The following is a 20,119-nucleotide window of genomic DNA, read 5'->3' on the forward strand; positions in this document are numbered from 1 at the left end:
CATCCTGACCAAATGTTATTGTAAAATAGCAAAAAAGGTATATAAAAAACATTGGTGAAGATTTGAGGAAAAACCCATTAAAGATTTAAAAAGTTATCAGAATTTTAATTTTTGAATTTATGACGTCACATGCGAGCAGCGTCATATGTATCGTGAATTTATAAAAAAATATATTAAATGTCATTTTCTCAAAACAAAATGAAAAATAGTTTCATTGTACCGTTAGTATATCAACAGACCGTGATTTTTTTTTCACACCCGGCGTTCCTGAAAAAAAGAAAAATTTAGTAATATTGATAATAATGATAATAATAATATATGTGATTTGTAATGAGCGATATCCACTCGGCAGAGTGTCCAAGACGTAATGAACCATTAAAAATATCAAAACTTTATGCATTTTATATTACATTACATATGGAGCTGCTGCTTGTATAACTTTGTGTAAAAAATAAAACTTGGAGTTAGTGATAATGGAAAGAAGAAGAAGAAGAAAGAGGAAGGAAAAGAAAAAAAAACTCTAGGAAGAACATTAAACCTTAATGAATTAAACAGACTGAGCCATTAGCAATGGCTGTGAATATATATCCATAATCATACCAAACCGAAGAAGAAAGAAGAAGAAGAGGAAAATCGACAAAGGCGGAAACTGAAAAAAAGAAGAAAAAGAACAAGAAAAAAAAGATCAAATTAATTTTTTTTCATGGGACCTACAATCTTGAAACAAAATGAATTGACACCAACATCAGTCTCACTGCATGAGTAGGGCGGCGACGTTTTTTTTTTGGGGGGGGTGCAAGCAGTGACGTCTTAAGTGAATAATTGGGGAACGTTTCGGGAAAGTTGTCAGCGCTGACAAGTTGTCTTCCTCCGACAGTTACCATAGAAAACCGATAGTAACAGTCAGAGGCCAGTGCCGGGGCCAGTGCCTTTCAGCCAATCAAAAACAAAGATTTCACTGAAGTTAGTCGGAGCTGACAGCTCAAGTTCATGAAACACGCACCGTCCTATAGGGATAGATTTCTTCGTTGATGCCACCCCCCCCCCCCCTGCAGCGGCCAACATGAAAAAATTCCTTTGTTCCCTTAATACTCCCCTCCTACTTTTTTTTTTACTACAATGTAGGCCTATTTAAATGATCAAAGACAGGCATTCATGATAAAATTACGTTGAAAAATAAACTTACATTACAAAAACGGCTTTTGTGATTATCATTTTTTTTGGGGGGGGGGGAGAAGGAGAAGTCACTAAAACCCTTTCGGGTGAGTCAACGCATGGTATCAAAAAAGAAGAAATAACCGGTACTTTTTAATAATATAAACAACAAATATAAACTTGACGCTTGATGAACAGGCCAAATATTTACCGATACTGATTAGGAAAAAAAAAACAGGGCGCGGTAGTGGGCGTGGCATGGATGAATTACCCTCAGCCCCAACAACGTTGTTTTGTAGACCTTATTAGTCACAGAATGGGTGAATTAACAATGGGTAAAGATTTTTATTTTCTTTGATAAGATTGGTCTTTTTTCAATATAAATTGTTTTTCATTCTGGTTTTCAGGGCATCTGCATCAGTTCCAGTTATTTCTGAGACTGAGGCCTAATTGGGTCTACGCTACAGACTACTCGCATACTACGAGAGTGTACGCTATGTTTATTGTAAATACAACCTACCACGTGGCAGGAGAATGCTCGATTCAAGAGCGCTGAGTGTGTGTCGTCGAGCGAAAGTATACCGCGTCGGATGCCGGTGTTCGCCCCGCGTATACCGTATAGAGGCAAGCTAGCTAGCTAGTTGGCTATACACAAGTACTATTGTTGTTAATAGGAGCTATCTGGTACTGGTCGTACATCGCGGATTCATAGCCCAGCTGTCGGACACCTCTGAAAATTTGTGCCAGTTCTTCTTATGATCTTCTCTTGATTTTCATCTCTGAATAGCCGAATCATAGATTTTCCAACATCTATACAGGAGCCAGAGGATTTGAAGGTAAGCCTATTTGTATTAACTAACTCGTTAGATCATGATGTCTAGATCAGAGATGTTCCACTTCATGGGGGGACATGCATTGCTCATGTTGCTGGGACATTCCTAATACTTCTAAAAGAAATCTGCAATTATTCTTGTCTCACAACTTCCAAAAGTTGACTGTGAAAACCTGGTTATTCCCACAAGCTTTTAAGTAATTGTTATTTTCCCCCTCCTTTTAGTAGCCAGGCGGCTTCTAGAGAGTAAAAATCATTTACTAACGTATAAACACGTATAAGGGGATCCAAAACTCAAAAGTACAGACAGGAATAACCAGAAATCAGACAGGAATTGAAACGAAAACACCTTTAATCTAGCAACATTAATCTCTGAAGATCACGGTAAGTCACTTGGCGAGAAGCTTCCATTTTGCAGTCGCCCCCAACCCCGATCACACAGACGATCATCTCGGTATCGGTTGACAATAACAGTGACAATCCTTACACTCGTAAGGTTACTCTCGTACGAATAACCTTACGTTAGTAAATGATTTTTACTCTCTAGAAGCTGCCTGGCTACCTTTTAGTACGTTTTCTATCTTCCTTTTTCTTTTCTTTATTGCGCCATGATTGAGCATAGCCTTTGGACTTCGTGATGATATTTTTTAATATTTTGACATACTTCTTCATCACGAAGCCTTGAACCCCCTCCCATATACATAAAGAGACACTTGTAAAACAAAGATAGAAATCATGTAAATTTGTTTGATTTAAGTTATATACACACCTTCATACGCCTACATGTATGAAGGTGCAAAAAGTCTGTTAGTAAAGACGTGAAAAATTAGAGTTTTCTTACCAGACCGATCTGGTGTAGATATCATCCACTTGTATACACCGCACATACACTGTACAATAAGCTTAACCCTTGAACCGCTTCGTTATGACGTAATCGATAAGCGATGGTACAATAATGCCGTTTTGAAGAACAATTTTTAGATCCAAGTTATTATTTGACAAATAATAAAATTCAAAACTTGAATATAATAAATTTGGGCACCAATAGATGAATACCTTAAAAAATGTAATTAAAAATTATTATTGGCAATGAGGACACTTTGCAAATTATAATTCAAAACGATGACTAATTAAAAAATTAAATTTAAAAAGATCTTCATACCTTGAACGAAACAAGCAGAGTACAAGTTTTGTTCATTTGTCAATACGGGTCATCTTCCACCAAAGTCTATACAAGGAAAAGATACTTCACGGACTTTGCATAAGGCTTTGTGTCGATTTGCATGTAAAATAGTCTAGGTAGCTAGTCTTTCCCTTGTCCAGTCTTTGATACGAGTATAAATCGCGCGCCCTCTTGAGGCAGCAACCTCAAGATCAAGAAAGAATATCGTTTATTTGGAACAGAGTGCTAAAAAGAAGTCATCATTTGAAGGGACTTTACATCGATTGGTTAGTGAAATGGAACAATTTGATTACGGTATATTTTAGATTTTGTCAAAGTAATTTATTTCATGCAATCCCATGGAAGTGTTTTTGGACTCCAGGAATCTCCAAAGAAGTGGAAGAGAGAGAGTTGCATGCTTCGTGCCTTGATTTTCCTGTGCATGGCATGTAATGAACTGAACTGTTTTTCTATGTCTCGTCGATGTCTCGGCCTAAGAGACCGAGACATTTCTGTCAAGCCTCAGATGAGACACAAAAAGACTGGCTCGAGACATGTCTCGAGTCAAGACAACCAACACTAGTAACATTTAACAATTTATTCTAGTTAGATAATTTAGAATTATTTAGAGGGTCTAATGTTAGACATTTAACTTAGTATTTATTCTACCTCTATGATTAGATCAAGCTTCTGCTTTTAGGGGCACCCTAATCATTTAAACTACATATTTTCAATAATTGTGCAATTATGTATGTATTTATAGATTGAAATTCAATTGAAATGATATTATGATAAACAGTCTACTTGTTGTGATTGTCTGAATTTAAATATTGACTCGAGTCTAACAGTGCCTGAGAAACTTCAAGTTGGTCTTAATGTAAGTAGATCTATCGGATGCTAGGATCAGATTTTGATGAGATACTAAATTTTTTATTTGATTTAAACTGGTGCTTGGTTACCTGCTTAAAGAAATAATGATTTTTTTTTTAAATTTGCAAACAAATATAGTGAATTCAAATGCAAACCAAATAGATTTAGAAACAATGCCCTCACAATTCTTGTACGTGTGCTAATATTTTAAATATCAACTGAAATAATAGTTTGAAAATTTTTGAACGTTTGATCTGCATGCTTGGCAATTGTGAATTGATTTTAAAACCATCATCTTATTGTGTTTTAAGAGTTTTATCTTGAATAATTTTATCAGTCCATTCTTCTGTTATTAATTCATCCTTACTGTGCAAATTCTACATAATAATTTGAATTGTCTTTGTATCGTGTAATTGATACCCTGTAAAGCCTGTGTCATTAATTTTTTTTACAAGTTGCGAGACGTCTATTGAACAAGTGAATAAGAAAAAAATACATTCCTTGGTATTTTCAATTACTGTACCGACCGTTTTTTCCGGTATACGAGACATACATTTTCCCCCTTGTTAAAACATACAAATATATAGGGAAAAACTTATACAAACTCTTTTCACTATTCTCCATTTTTGTATTGCCATTGGGAACTCCACAGTCATTAATTCCTTCGTGATGAAAAAAAAAGTCTGATTTACATTCAATTCAATGACTGATTGAATCCGATGACCGGGGTAATAATATATCTGTAAAGCGCTTAGAAACGTCGTTCAGATGGATTAAGCGCTATATAAAAGCGGATTGTTATTATAAGATGATGGCTGATCTCTGTTTCCACCTCAAAACATTTTCAAATTCTTCTTTGATGTACAAAATACACCAAAACAGCATTTGGCATTCTTTGTTCATGCTAAATAGTGAATCTCGATCAATTTTCAAATTGGCAAGAAGCCTACCTAGGATGTAAAAAAAAATGAACAGGGATCTACATGTATGTGAAGGTAAATAATTTCTATAAAGTGGAGGTTACACTTGATTCTGCTGTTAATCGCTCATAGTCGAGTGGTATAGGTATTGGTACAATCCCTGTGCCATGGGTGGCACAGGTTCACATCCCACCCTTGATGACTACATGTAGATATAACTTGATATTAATAGAGTGTATATTCTGATTATTTAAATTAAAGCTGACAGTGATAGATATCAATGAAGAAAAAAATGATGAAATATACATATTGTCTGATGGATATAATAGCAGCTTTTCGCAAGATAAGAGCAAATTCAAGAACGAGTGGTGATCATTTCTTGTGGTAAAAAATAATAAATTGGCAATGGTTAACCGCGTAAGAAAGGATCACCAGTCATTCTTAACTCTTTGCCGGCACGGACGACTCGCGGCACATACAGCGAACTGCCAACGACGACTCAAGTCACAGTTCGCACACAATGCATACGGCACCCCAAAATTAATGTGGCACAGGGGGATAGTGTACGTGGCGGGTAAAGAGTTAAGAGTCGTTCTTAATTTACGAACAGCTTTATGAAACGGTCCCCTGGTCATATAAATGTGGCCTTTGTCCTCCATTGCTCTGATTATGAGAACTTCATGATATTCAGCATTGCCCCCCCCCCAAAAAAAAGGGGCTTAACTGTCAGTTATTGAGGTGCTAAGAAGATTAACTTTTAAAGAGAGTATTCACAAAAACAATTGCAGTCACGGATTTTGTCATATAGGATCCCCTTTAAATGATTAAATAGATTCAGTGCTGGGTGATAGGCCATTGATCTAATAGGATTAACTTTCTAAGAGCATAAGACTTAGAAAAAATATAATTGCAGTCATAGATTTTTTTCACCTGTCAATGTTACTAAGCCCCATCCCCTAAATAACAGGATACTTATTGAATAGATAATTTTTTGCTGATAGGCCCTTAAGATCTTTATAGATGTGGATTGGAATGAAAAGGTAAACCATTGATTATCAATCATATATGTGGTAAGAGTCATAGATTAAACTAAAGATTATGTAAAAGGATAAAGAAGGAATGCTCATCACTGGCATCGAGAATCTTATTTTGTTTTCATCCACAGCTTTCCATGTCAAGAATCCCTTTTGTTTTGCAGACCTCAGTGGAATTGAGAATCCTTAAAAAACATGATCTCATTTGCACCAAAGTAGAAAGTATTATGTGTATGTTGTGTGACAGGTTGTCAGCTCTGAGGACCCTCTTCTAAAGTAAACATGGCAACACCTGCATCTTTTATACCTTGAAACATGTGAATACCAATTTGATATAAATTGGGTCTCATAGTACATCCTTGTACACAAATGGGAGCAACATCAGTATTTGCCTGCAAAAGTTCTTGGTAAATATGGCATTTTTACATTTTAGTGTTTTTGCAGGCTTTGTAAAATTCCCTGGTAAATGTTGACAGCTCCCCACACTTGCCTCACATAGCAGCGTATACAGAAGGCAGATTGGATATCGATTATTGTCAGTAGCGTATTTATGCTGACCGCCATATAAGGTCCTGGGAAAATAACTCATTGATGTGTGTTAAAGTCAAGAACCAGCTGGAGTCTTGGATGAAGAGAAATATTGATGCCTTGCCAAAGCATTCTAGCACCTTGCTGGGATTTAATCATCATCCTTCGAATTGCATCTTTAAGTCACTTTGGTGCTACATGATGACACGTCTTGCTCATTAGTGTTTGGTAATGTAGTACTTTGTCTGGAGAGTTCTAGATTGTTATCTGTTAAACCCATCAGTCATCACAGTCGACAGTTTATAGATGTGATGTACCATGGAGTGATTTGTTCATCATTTTCCTTTATTATCAACCGCAACAATAACAAAAGAAAGAAGCATCACAATAGTCGTGTTCAAGATTGTGAAATTTAAAGTATGTAATAATTACCTTTTCATCATTTGAATTCCTTGCTTTTAGCATGCTATCTTTCCAAAGAAAAGAGACATGAGCCTGAGGTAATCAAGCATTTGCTTGTGTAGCCCTCAAACTCTGGAATAGCTTACCCCCAGAAGTGAGGAAAGCATCAAATCAAAACTAAAAATACATAGATCTATTTCATTAATAACAAGTATACACCATTAGGAGCTCCATGCATACATTGTATAGGGAGTCTTATGATATCGCAGTGGTGAATAGTTTCTGCACTATATATAAATTATTATTCTTATGTGATATGTCTCATATTGTCTTGCACATTTATGTGTCTTATTTATACTGTACATGCAGTTATTGGAGGGGAAATCCTGTATGCATAAATGCAGAGGCGCGAAGTCCAGTTTTAAAGATGGGGAAGGAGGGCTGACCGTTTTAAAAACAACAATAAGATGACAATTTTTACGTTTCATCGTGGCCCTTGTTCTCCTCTTGGATGATTGTATCATTCATATCTTCTAGGCGGTGCAAAGTAAATTTTAAGGTACGGTTCAATACTTAGTAAACTTGCCAGACATACATGTATCAACAAGTAATGTATGCAAGGCAGATGTGAAGTACTGTACATGTATTGTATAATTACCGGTAGTTTATTAATTATTATCAAGAGGTCAAAGGAATTAATACTTCATTATGAGGTTTCAAAAAAAAAATCTGTAAATTTACAACAATTGTTTTATTGATATTGCATACTGTTGCCAATGATTGGACAAAACAATGAAACAAGCAATAAGAATTAAAAAAAACAAACATCAAATTCATGGAATCTAGAGTCTTCAGAGGAGTTCTATGTTTTGGTACATTATTTTTAAGATTAATAAGCAGGAACAAGACCATAAATCTGTCACACCCTTTTTTTGTTATTCTTTGGGGTTTTCCAGATCTCTATTCAGCAGTGATTGAGTCTTTGCTTTTCTAGTCTTTTCAATGCATTCTTTTGTATTCTATCCTTAGAATTTGGAATTAGTTGTGTGGAAAGTTTGTTTTGAACCTGCTGTGGGTTTGGAGTGAATGAACCTAAGAAAGTTTGTTGATCTTTGTTCTGATACATGTACATTCAGTGGTAAATGTCATCATCTGATTAGAAACACATACACACACCCATTGGCTACCCTTCTCACTCTAACAGTGGAAAAGAATTCAAAAGATGCCCATGGATGCCAAAGGGAATTTAGTATAGTTGTGGTATAGTATAGTATTTTATTCAAACCAAATCAAGCACAAACAGTGGTACAAAGATAACATCATAGAACTCAGAATGATTATCATTCTGAGTTCTATCAATGATAGGTTGCAATTAATAGCAGTGATATCTGGTTTTAACTGGGTTGGTCAGTGATTCCATTCTGATTGATGACCCAGTAGAGAATGAGAGAAGGGAATGTGTCTGGACTGAATACCACTTAGTTCAGTTTGAGGTCAGCAAATATCCTTTCAGCCAATCAGATTGTATCTTGACCAAAACATTACTCACTTGACTACACAGTCAGCTTTCATATGATGCAATGGGAAGATGACTAGTCTGGGGTTTCAGCCATTTTGATACCTGTGTATTTGAAAAGGATCAGTAGGAAAAGATATGATGCAGCATGGGGATGGGGGAAAGAGTGAAAAGGGAGGAAAAAGGAGACGAGAATGGAAGGAGAGATTAAGAAAGTGAGAAAAGGGCAAGAAGAGGAAAGTATCTCTTCAGTTGAAAGAAATAGCCCCCAAATTCTGCTATGTTGTAAAGAAAAATAGTCCCCAAAAAATGGAGAAAAAAAGAGGACATGGGTAGCTTTATACAATTACAATATTAAATACATGTATGCTGGGTACAGGGTCCAAGAATGCTTGGAGCATTCGCTGATTATTTGGACCCAGTTCAGGAATGCGACTGACTGACTTGCTAGATGAAAATGTATGTCAGGCCCGCGACACATACATGAACAGTATGTATAAAAACAGCAGGATATCTAGGAAAAACATCACCAGAGGAAAATCACTGAAATATATCTCCTTCCAACCTCTGACACCAGTGGTTCCTTTTGTTGGTGTTTAGATGGGCTTTCATACTCTTTTTCATTCTCTTTGCTGACCTTTGCACCCCCCCCCTCCCTCATAAAGTGTTCATAACATTTGGACTAAACCAAGCAGGCATTAGATAATGGACTGGTTGTGTATCACAATTGTAATTTTCACCATTCCATGAAATCCTTGATTTTAGTAAGCTGTCAATCGTTGTATAGTATTTTGTAATGTTTATGGGCCGAAATATTAAAAATCAGTTCAGTGTTGTTACATATGTATGACATTGCAAAAATGTTCTTAAAGAGATTGGGTCAGTGATGTGTACATGAGTGATTCGGCATTTTTCTTCATTCACCACATAAATGTAAACATGAATAATTCATGAAACTGTTGCACTCTGTATCTACATGTAATGTGGACATTCAGTGATAAGTTTGTTTTCATTGGCCGATATGCATTGATAACATGAGGGATTGAGGGTAAGACGGTAGACAAGTCTACTTTGGAATCTACCAGTCAAAACAAAGTAAATTTGAAGGAATACTATCATGAATAATTATAATATGATTTACAATTGGTTCTACAATGTAATCTATGTTATTCAATACAACCTGGTGATCTGGTATTATTCTTATTGTCTCTGGACTTACAAGCAGTTTGATTTCTGTTTTTGCTATAAAAGTACAGCTGCAAATCTTTACATTAATGAACTGTTAAATATTACAAACAATAGGAATTACTTAATTATGTATAGTTGACTGAATTAATCAAACATGATTGGATGAATGAATATCAATGAGGTATAGAATAATTGAATATTGAATACTGAAATTTATAGATTAATTTATTTTGGGGGGATCATTTTTGTCCGATCTTAATGATCAGGCATTAGATAATAGAGATAAAGTTTTACCAACAAAGATATTGTATTCAAATATCCATATTCTACATATGTATGAATAAAAATCTTTCTTTTCATTTTGTCTTTTTTTTTTTCAATTCAAGGTAGAGTGTAGTTGAGCTGTTAGTATCTGAAAGCAAACAACAGGAATATTCCAGATTACTTTTCAATCAACGTTCTACATATATCTCATTACCATGGAGATGAAAGAGAAGAAAGAACTAAACGGAGATCCCGAGAAAACCGCTGACGATGCCGTCAGCAATGAGAAAGTTGGACTCAAGCAAGAGGTATAGTTACATGATCCTTTTAATAATTGCATTTTGATCATTCATTTACATGTAGAGCTCATGATCCAAAGGGATTGTAATATTCCAAAGTGGTGAGTGTGATTCTGTGTGAAAAATAATTTATTCATTGTAATGATCTAATCAGTAGTAAGGTTTCATTGAATTTTCAAAATATCTTGCTAGTATAGTTTGATGTACAGTATTTAGAGCAGTGGTGGATCTGCCAACTCAAGGACACTTTTCTATTTTTTATTCAATTCAAATCGATCAGATTATTGTTTAAACCACTCTTTTATTTATGTGGATGGAAATTGGAATGGTTTTCCTATATGGAATGATTTTTTGTAGGCCTATAATATCATATTTTTGGCATACAATGTAGCCCTAATCAATGAGCTGACGGTTTTTGTTGTGTGTTTTCTTCTTAATATTTCTGTTTGAAATTGTTTGTCTTAACTTCAAATTATTTATTTATGTTTTTAATTGTATTGATATTGTATAGCCAATGGCCCATATTCTGAAGTCGGGTTTAACTTAAACTCTGATTTAAAGTTGTGGTTTAATTCGGATAGCCAATAATGCCATAAATTTCTAACAGTATAATTTCTGTGCATCAGTTCATTTTTTTCTCTTAAATCATTCTTAACTGTTTCTGGAGGATAAATATTACAGCTACAATGTATATTCACCGTTCATGAGTTAGGAAAGAGCACAGTAAGCATGAGAAATATACAATGCAAGGAATAATTCCTATGATTTTAGGTCAGAGTTGGACCATGCTTACAGTTAATCCTAACTTCAGAATATGGGCCAATTATGACATATATCAGAAACTGATGGAGCTTTCCTCTCTGATAAAGACTCATTGATAAATCAATCAATAAATGAATGAATAAAAAATGAATAAATAAATGAATGGATGGATGAATTTATGAATTTGTTACAAAATTATTCATTTTTTATATTACAGGTCGGCTTGTTGAGTGGTGTAGCACTGATCGTTGGTTCTATGATTGGCTCAGGAATCTTTGTATCACCCAAAGGCATCCTTCGTGAGACACAGAGCGTTGGAATGAGCATGATCATATGGCTCCTCTGTGCCGTGCTTGCTATGACAGGTGCGTTATTGTTACATACCCATTTTCAAGGACAAGATTAAAAATACTTAAATCAGACAGGCATGAATATTCCTGTTTGGGGAAAAGAAAACTGCTGTTTCATCCTGTTTTCTGGAAATTTCCTTGTAATTTCTTCCTATTCATTTCTTGGCTGTCTGGATTGGGAGGTAGGCTGCATGTACATTACTTGTTTATTTGAATGTCACTGGTGACCTGATTCATTAGTTTTATTTTTTATCAAAAAGTGGGTCTTGACACAAGACAAGCATAAAATAAAACTTGCTATCCCAAGACATTGGCAGCAAGGTAGTGTCCTTAGACTGCATATTCAGACCACTGAACTTCAGTGATTGGTGTGCATCACTGGGTACCAATTATCTTAGGAAGATCAGCTCAACTTAAAAGTTGAAATTCAATCCATGTTGATTATTTTTGTTTGGTATCAACAAGCATCTGAATGTAATGTTCGTGATATGAAATAAAATGGTCTGAATAAGTTAGTCCCATTTTATGTAGGTTCCTCATTCAGCCAAAGACCTGTTTGCCAGCCATGTTTTGTAACAAGTCGCTTGTAACTTTGTAAAACATCAATCTGTTATCCCTACTAGGTGCGCTATCATATGCTGAGCTGGGAACCCTAATTCACAAGTCCGGAGCCGAGCATGCCTACCTGAATGATATCTGGGGTCCCATGCCAGCGTTTATCTTTGCTTGGACGTACACGATTGTCATCAAGCCATCTATCATCTCCATCGTATCCCTCATCACGGGAACGTACGTCGTCGAGTCGGTCATGACCACCTGTGACGGGAACGAACAAGTCTTCCTGATGAAGCTATTTGCTGCACTGTCGATAGGTGAGATGCATATCATTACAGAGATTAACTCAAAGTGGCACAGAGATTTAGGGAAGTCTAAATTAATCATCTTTAATCCTCAAATTGCCAATTGATATGATCCCGCTCTTAATAATCAAAAACATAAAATCAGTATAGATAATAAGATACAAACGTGAACCCCCAAAACGTTTATTGTAAAATCTCATCGAAAATCTGAGTAGACATAATACTTATAATATTTTATGTATATTTTCAATTCATTTTCTAAATTCTCTTTCTTGCACTGTCTCTTTATCTGAATAGAATCCCAGTAGATAGAATACTTCATTGAATTAATTTAAGTAGTTCCTTTCCTTGCACTTTCTCTTTGATCATAATGTATATTTTCATGGAAACCATCTATTGTAGACATTGAGTAATATCACTCAGACATTGCAAACAGTTTTATTCCAAATTTTAAAAAAAGGATAATATTATCTTTAAATTTTTTTTTCACGCCTACCATACTATTGGAATGGAATTTTTAAGCCAAGTATTATGTGTCAGAATCAGCTACATGTACCAATAATACTTCCATTTAAAATAGGGATTTTTTTAAATATAATTTATTTTTCATTGCCGGAGATAAATATGATTATTAATACCATTATATGATATTACATGTAAATCTTTTATTTTTCACACCTACCATGTTTTCTAGGTCTTTGAATTTGGGTAGATGTATATTTTTATGAAAAATGTTTTTTACTGGACATTTGAAAGTTGAAACTATTTTTGATTTTCTCATGCCCAATTTTGAAGTTAGATTTTATTGTGAAATCCGAGGAGAGAGTGCTTTTTTAAAACAAAAATGCTAAAAAGTTCACGAACATTGAATATTGTTAACTGTGGAAGCTTTGGAGTACCATTGAGTGGTCGAGATGATTATTTTGCCAAGTCGACATGATAATTTGGTAAGATAACTTCTCACCATGTTGACATACAACGTTTTATAAGTTGACTTTGCAAGGTACCAGTAATGTATCTCGCCATGCCGACATGTAGCTTCAAATAAGTAGACTGGTGAGATAATGTGTATGGCCATGGTGACATGATAGCGTTATTATGTTGACAATTATCGTATAGCATTATTATGTCGACTTTTTTTGTGACATAAACGTTATGTCACTATCTCTACTAGTCTTATTTAAAAGCTTCCATATATATATGTTACAGATCTCCCTATTAAAATCGTAGGGTACTTTCAAGAAGTTCATTCTGATTTTTATCAAAGCAGAGGAAATAAAGAAAGCACATAAATGGAAAGACAAGTAAAATCCATCAAAGATCAAAATATTTTATAGATTTGTATAATTATTATTTTATTTTGTTATATTACAATTCAATTTTTGTTTACATCATCCCCATTCCAGGTCTTATATGCTTTATAAACTGCTACAGTGTCAAGTGGGCCAATGCTGTCCAAGTTATTTTCACGGCTGCAAAGTTAATTGCACTGGTCATCATTGTCATCATTGGTTTTGTCAGACTTTTCCAAGGTAGGTCATATTTAGGGACCCACCCCCCAAAAAACGGGGAAAAAAAAGAAAATTGCACGTGTTGTTTATTTTCCACTTTGATATGAATGATAAAAAGAAAGCATTTGTTTTGCATATCTTCCAATTTGACCATTTGTTTTTGATCACTCATATTGAAAACAACAAAGAATTGTCTTCCTTTTTCTAATGGAATTTATTTTGTATTGAAGTGTCATTTCTTGAAAAGCATTTTTGGCAAATATAGATATATCTAGTATTACATATAACACACTTGTGGAATTTTCTGCAGAAAAAAGAAGTTTGTTTAAATGCAAAGTATATATCAATTGGCTAGAATACCGTAATCCCCAGTGAGTGGAGAATGTGTTTGGTTGTGACTGGTGGAATCTGATGACCGGAGTTATTTCAATTAGTTGAGTCCTTTAATGGTGTCATATCCATATCTGTAATGCCAAATTTACTATTGTTTTGTATACTGTTACAAAATATGTTCCATAATATTTATAGTTCATACCCTGTATTTAGAGATGCAATTTCAGCATGAACTTGTTATGTAAAAAAATTTAATTCTGTGGCCAGCGTTGTGTGGCATCTGTCAATCCCGGGTAAAGGGCACTTGATGCTGTAGAGCGTGTAATATTGTTGCAAGCAGATGTTATTTATAGACGACGTCATAATGAACAGGTGCGAAGGGAGACACGTCCTAAACTTTAGGTAATTGAAAGACAAGATTGACACTGATACAGATAGGTGAATGGATTCTTGTTTAACCTGATAATCCCACTAATTATCATTTAGTTTTCTTATAATGAAAGGAATATTTGTGATGATCTATTCAATCAATATATTTGAATTCAGTTCAATTTATATATATTATATATATTTTCAGTATGATAATAACATTTTTTATAATATATTAATCGCAAAAATATTCAAGGAATTTTATGTCTGCTAAAAAACTCCCAACCTTATAAAAAATATATCTCATGTTAAATTATACATTGACATTCAATTGAAATGATTCACTTCAAATTCAATTAAAAAAGTATACATATTACATACAAATCATTGACATGAAGAGTTATATTACATGTGGAGGGGTCAAAGAAAGCACAACTGCTTGTATAAATTGCCCATTGTAAGAATAAATATAAACTGATAAACAGATAGCGGAAATGCTTGTCTCAGGAAGCATGTTAATCATTGTGTAAACAATAAACCTTATAGTTCAATTGATGCTTCATTATTTAGAGGTGCATTAATTCAATTATGTGGCATTGATCTTGTTAATACAAGATCTTGTTGGGTGTAGATGTGTGTTCGTTGATTGTCTAGGGGTGGGATCGTAATCTGATTTAAAAGCTCTAGAGGAATAGGGGTTCCGAAACACCGCTGCCGTCTTTGTTTACCTTACAATTCCACTGTTTATAGAGGAAGTCCAAACACTGCTGTGACGTAGGTGATCAATATATTGCAGCAATGAAAATATGGATGGGGGTCAATCAGATAGATTACAAGCAGAATACAAATAGAAGGGGTTTACAAGGTGAACGCCAAAGTGGTGGTGTGGGAACGGGTAAACTGTCAGTTGGTGTATACCGGTTTCAGCTACTTTCCAGTTGGTCTGAACCCACATCGACTAATCCTATTTGCATCTACTATAAACCATTTGGTCTAATTAACATTTTGCCTAATATCCAGATAGGTTTTACCCATTTTATGTAATATCTATTGGTGCAACACTTCTGTATGGTTAGATGAACTGTTTGTAAACCAAATATTCATTTGACAAAGCAAACATAAAGCAGACAAACTGGAAATTATAGCCAACTGAGCATTAGACTATTAATGAATTAGACTAAGTCAAGACCAAATAACCATTCAACTGAAGTGATAGTTAACCAAATGGGGTTTATAGACTATCTGAGGTTTAGACAAATTTAGGCCTACCAACTACTTTTTTTTTTGGGGGGGGAGTTACCCCTTTTTAAGATTTTTCATCAACCAAATAGAGAAGCGCTCTGTTTTTTTTTCATTGATTTTAATAAGCTAAAAAAACAACCAGCCCATATACATGTATGTATTTGTGTGGTGGGGTATGGGTGTGTTTTGTTGGGTGTGAGAGTAATTATAGTTTTTCCAACACTTTTCAGTGTTTAAATATAAGAATGCTAAACATGTCTCAATTAAAAAAAAGTGAGGGAGACTCGCCTGACATTGAACAGAAAAATTTGCACTCCACAATTAGGACTCCCTTTTTGACAATTTTCAAATGTTGACAGGCCTGCCAACTGATTGTAGACCAAGTTAACTTACATGTAAAGATGAACCATGTCAAAGAGGATGAGAAATCATGAGATGTCACAGAAACAAAATTGATGCACAATTCTGAAAGTGTCGATGTAATCGTTTCAAAAAGGAAACTTCTGAAAGCTTGTGGAAGAGGGGAGCGGGTGCTGAAAGACTAGGCCTCCCTGTTTTCTCTTTTGCTTGCCATTTATTCCTTCAATTTAATGGTTAAAAATGGATCATAAAAATCATGCTCTTAGGAACATGGTATTTTGCTTTGAATAATTGTGAAACTGAATTGTCTGAATTTAGGGTTGTTTTGCCATTTTTTGTTAAGTGGAATGATCAGTAGTGGGAGAGTTGATACATGTATTCAACTATGTTATCAGCTAGAATGAAAATGCCGAATATTGAAGTTCACTTTTGAATTTCAAACATGGGTTACATAATTATAATACATGTAGTTGAACATCAATGTATGACAAAAGACAAGGTCAAATCTTCATAAATTAGAATAAATATACTTCATCAGTCAACCTGAACATTTATCTTTCAATATCAGAAGGATTTGTGCCTCCACAAGTCCTACTTCTATTTCATTAAGGCATTTTTCCTTTTCCTGTTGATCTTTATGATAACACTTTTTTCTATGACTTTATTCCACATACATGTATCTGCATATTCCATTATTAGCATCCTATATCCCTTCAAGCAATCTCGGTTTACTGTTTAGCTTAAGTCTCGACTCTCAACGAATTGTAGTGGTACTTTGGATGCAACCTGAGATACTGCTAGGAAGTGTAGTGTTCCACTGTGCTATAGGGCAGAGCTCGAAGACGCAGTCAGACAGTCCTTAACAGCAGGGCTCTATTGACCCATTTCCTCTCTGGCTCCTCTTCTTAATATGTTTGTTTCCCTTTGTCCATTTTACCCATAATTCATTCTTTTAGTTTCTCTCCTTCCAACTTCCTTTAACGCAGCATTCAAAAATCGTTATCAGATTTCTGCATTTCTTTTATTGTTCTGCTCGTTTGGCAAAGGGATCATGTCGCCCCCAGTACTAGTAGGAAAACAAAAAACCCCAAAGACGTGATCACTTCCTGCAAAAAGTAAATTTACCTGAAGTAACCCCAACAGTCCATTCAGACAACAGAATTTGATTCCAAAATATTTTTGATTAATTGTAATAAACATAAAATTTTGATTTCTAGTACAAATTTGACATAGTTGAAAGGATTTCATAGCAGATTAGCCTTTTTATTCCTCCAATAATTATTGTATAGTCTGCGAGCACAGACTCAAATTTTGACACTTATAAATAATACCATGTTTTGGGTGGGGACTAGACTCAACATCCTCTGTCTATTTCAAATCAGCCAAAGTGCATGAGTGAATCTAGTCTCAATACTTCAGACAGTGTAGTATTGAACGCAATGCAATAACCAAAGGTCTGTTCCTGTAGACTAGTCATTGTATGTGACAATGTTCCTTATTGGTACTCAACACGTAATGTCCGATTCTTGAAACATTTTGCCAGTGATTTTCATCAACTTATTAACTCTCTGCCTATCAGATGCATGTATTTTTTTTTTGCAGTAGCTTGTGACAATAGTTAGTGAAAATCGCTGAATATTTGTTTTCATGAAATGGTCCCCTGAAATTGGCTTGAAGCCACCGCAGTCAGGCATGTTTTTCAAATCATGACTTATCTCATGAAATTAACGAGTGCTCTTGAGCCTCGTTTTTGTTTTCCGAAAAGGATGTAAGTGGAGCTTGAGATACTGGTAAGGAATGAATAAGATGAAAAGAAAAGACTTGTGTTTACACAAGGTGCAGTGCATTTCCAGATTTGTCATTCCAAATTTCCAGTTGAACATCACCGTATTTAAAAGGGCCTATAAAATCTACCTGCATATGTAGGGGAAGGCGGGGTAAGTTGTGACACTTTTTGCATTTTGCATGTTAGAATTGATATGACTAGTACTATTGTAGAAATAAGTACCTTGCCTTTAAATTTGATTCTTGGGAAATGTTTTTCACCTACATATAACTTTCTACCCCACACTGAAAGTCATTGTGACCTTTGAAAAAACCGATGTCAAATGGCTCAACTTGCCCCATATATGGGGTAAGTTGTGCCACCGTCTGGGGTAAGTTGAGCCACAAAAACTACGTACAAAATGTATGGGGGAGAACCAGCATGTCAATTTTTTTGTTTAAAGTCTTTTCACTTGCTAATTCTCTATAAATACTAACGTCCTTTAAAAGGAAAAGAGCAGTCATGTAAATTTGCTCCTTTCAGCCTGCATTTCAATCGATTTTTATGGTTTGTTTGTTTTTTAAGATACATTACCATAAGAATTACCATGGCTCAACTTGCCCCATGCTGTTTGGCTCAACTTACCCCAGTCTGAACTTAGTGCGATAATTTTGTATCCACACATTTATTATGCATCCATCATATAAAAGACTATAACAAGAATGAAGATCCATACCTGGACTAACAATGTTGTTATCATGTCTTTACTATATTTAAAGATGTGTGTGTGTATAAAGCACTTCTATTTCACACTCTTTTTTACTTTTTTGGCTGAAATTCATACTTTTCCCTCTAAAAAACTACTTTTTGTTTCAAAGTGGAAAACAATGTGGTTTTGTTAGGGGTTATGCTATGGGTCATCAATACATGACACCACCACAACGTCTGACTCATTCATTATTGGCCTGGGGCTGGTGGCTCAACTTGCCCCTATGCTCAACTTACCCCGCCTTCCCCTATATGTTTGTGTGATCGGTCATGTACAGGTTATATTTGTGTTACCCTCAATGAAAATAAATATGATGTTATAGTGTTATTATGGTTGAAGGTCACATCTGTATCTGCCCACACAGCGGTTGCTCTTAACATTCAAAACGAACGCTTGGGGAAATGAATAGTGTGACTTAGTGTCGCTCTTTTCGATCAAGTACAGTGATTTTCAACAAAAGAATCTAGAAATACCATTGTCAGCTTGCTCGTTCCATTGACGACACGCCTACCCATTTGTACAATGCTAGGTTGTTTATAGTCTCTCAATGAGACACGGTAAGTTTAGGGACAGTGATTTTCCGTTTCAAAAAATGGCCTTTTCCGTTTCAGAAAATCTCAAATTCCGTTTCAGCATGTCAGAAAACGGAAATTCCGTTTCCCCATACACTTTGTACACACGGAAAAGTGACAATTCCGTTTACACATTGAATAGCAAAATCACAGCGCGTACACTCGCACTGGCCAAAATTTGTATCTGCTACTGGACCAACAACACGATAAAATCCGTTCTAATCGGATCTATGCGGGTGCATTTGATAATTTTTCGATCATATTTACCATGCATACATCCTCACCTTTCATATGATTAGCATTATTTTGCAGTGAAATGAAATTTCATCGATAATTTTGGGGTTTTTTGGACATCGTTATCATCAGTCAACGGCTTTTGACGTCCCGTTAAAGACAGCACGTTAGCCATGTTCTGATTGGTCAATTAAGGAAGTCCGATAGTGTGTGCGTGTTACGTGCAGTCTATGACTATGTAGCCGTAGCTGTTCTTCTTCTTCCTCTATCGTTCGTTACGACTTATGAGTAATGTAGATTCTTGCGAATTAATTTCAGATGATTTATGGGTTAAAAAAAACATGTAGATCTATTTAATGTTCACGATATCGTGAACAACAGAGAATCTACGAACCCGAAACAGAATAGAGCTAGCAATAGTTAGAGGTAAGGTATGTGTGCGCGCGTACGAAGTTAGATGCGAGACCAGTCGTTTTTCGAAAATGGAACAGTGCAATTACCACCATTAGAGTACCAAATTCAATCATAAATTCAAGGGAAGCGAGCGCGAGTTCTGCAGCATACCAGTGGAGTTGAAATTTGAAAACATCAACTCGTACATTATATTTCCCCACTATAAAAGCATCTATTAGTCTAATTTATGATTTCATGAATTTACAATTTACTAAAAAAAAATTACTTGGCGGAAGATTCAATGCACTAAGAGTTATAAAAAATAAATATTCTAATTTTAGGGTAAGGTAGAGAGGACTATTTAATTTTGTAAATATAGTTTCATCATGATCATTTTCAATATACAAGGCAAAAATGTTATAGCAGGCC

General features: G+C 35.1%; 1 protein-coding gene across 2 annotated transcripts in view; it reads left to right on the forward strand.

Annotated features, from left to right (window-relative positions):
• Positions 1-1,640: 1,640 nt before the first annotated feature.
• The window catches only part of LOC121407026 (b(0,+)-type amino acid transporter 1-like), a 50,833-nt gene continuing 32,354 nt past the window's right edge, over positions 1,641-20,119 (forward strand). Inside the window, exons 1-5 of one of the 2 annotated variants that reach the window (XM_041597920.1) lie at positions 1,641-1,991; positions 9,994-10,179; positions 11,150-11,297; positions 11,906-12,154; positions 13,549-13,674. In XM_041597920.1, coding sequence (XP_041453854.1) covers positions 10,087-10,179; positions 11,150-11,297; positions 11,906-12,154; positions 13,549-13,674 — 616 coding nt within the window. In that variant the 5' untranslated portion in view covers positions 1,641-1,991; positions 9,994-10,086. The remainder of the gene's footprint in view (positions 1,992-9,993; positions 10,180-11,149; positions 11,298-11,905; positions 12,155-13,548; positions 13,675-20,119) is intronic. The other variant, XM_041597921.1, reaches the window with a different exon arrangement.

Source organism: Lytechinus variegatus, chromosome 2, assembly GCF_018143015.1.
Source record: "Lytechinus variegatus isolate NC3 chromosome 2, Lvar_3.0, whole genome shotgun sequence".
Lineage (NCBI taxonomy): Eukaryota > Metazoa > Echinodermata > Echinoidea > Temnopleuroida > Toxopneustidae > Lytechinus > Lytechinus variegatus.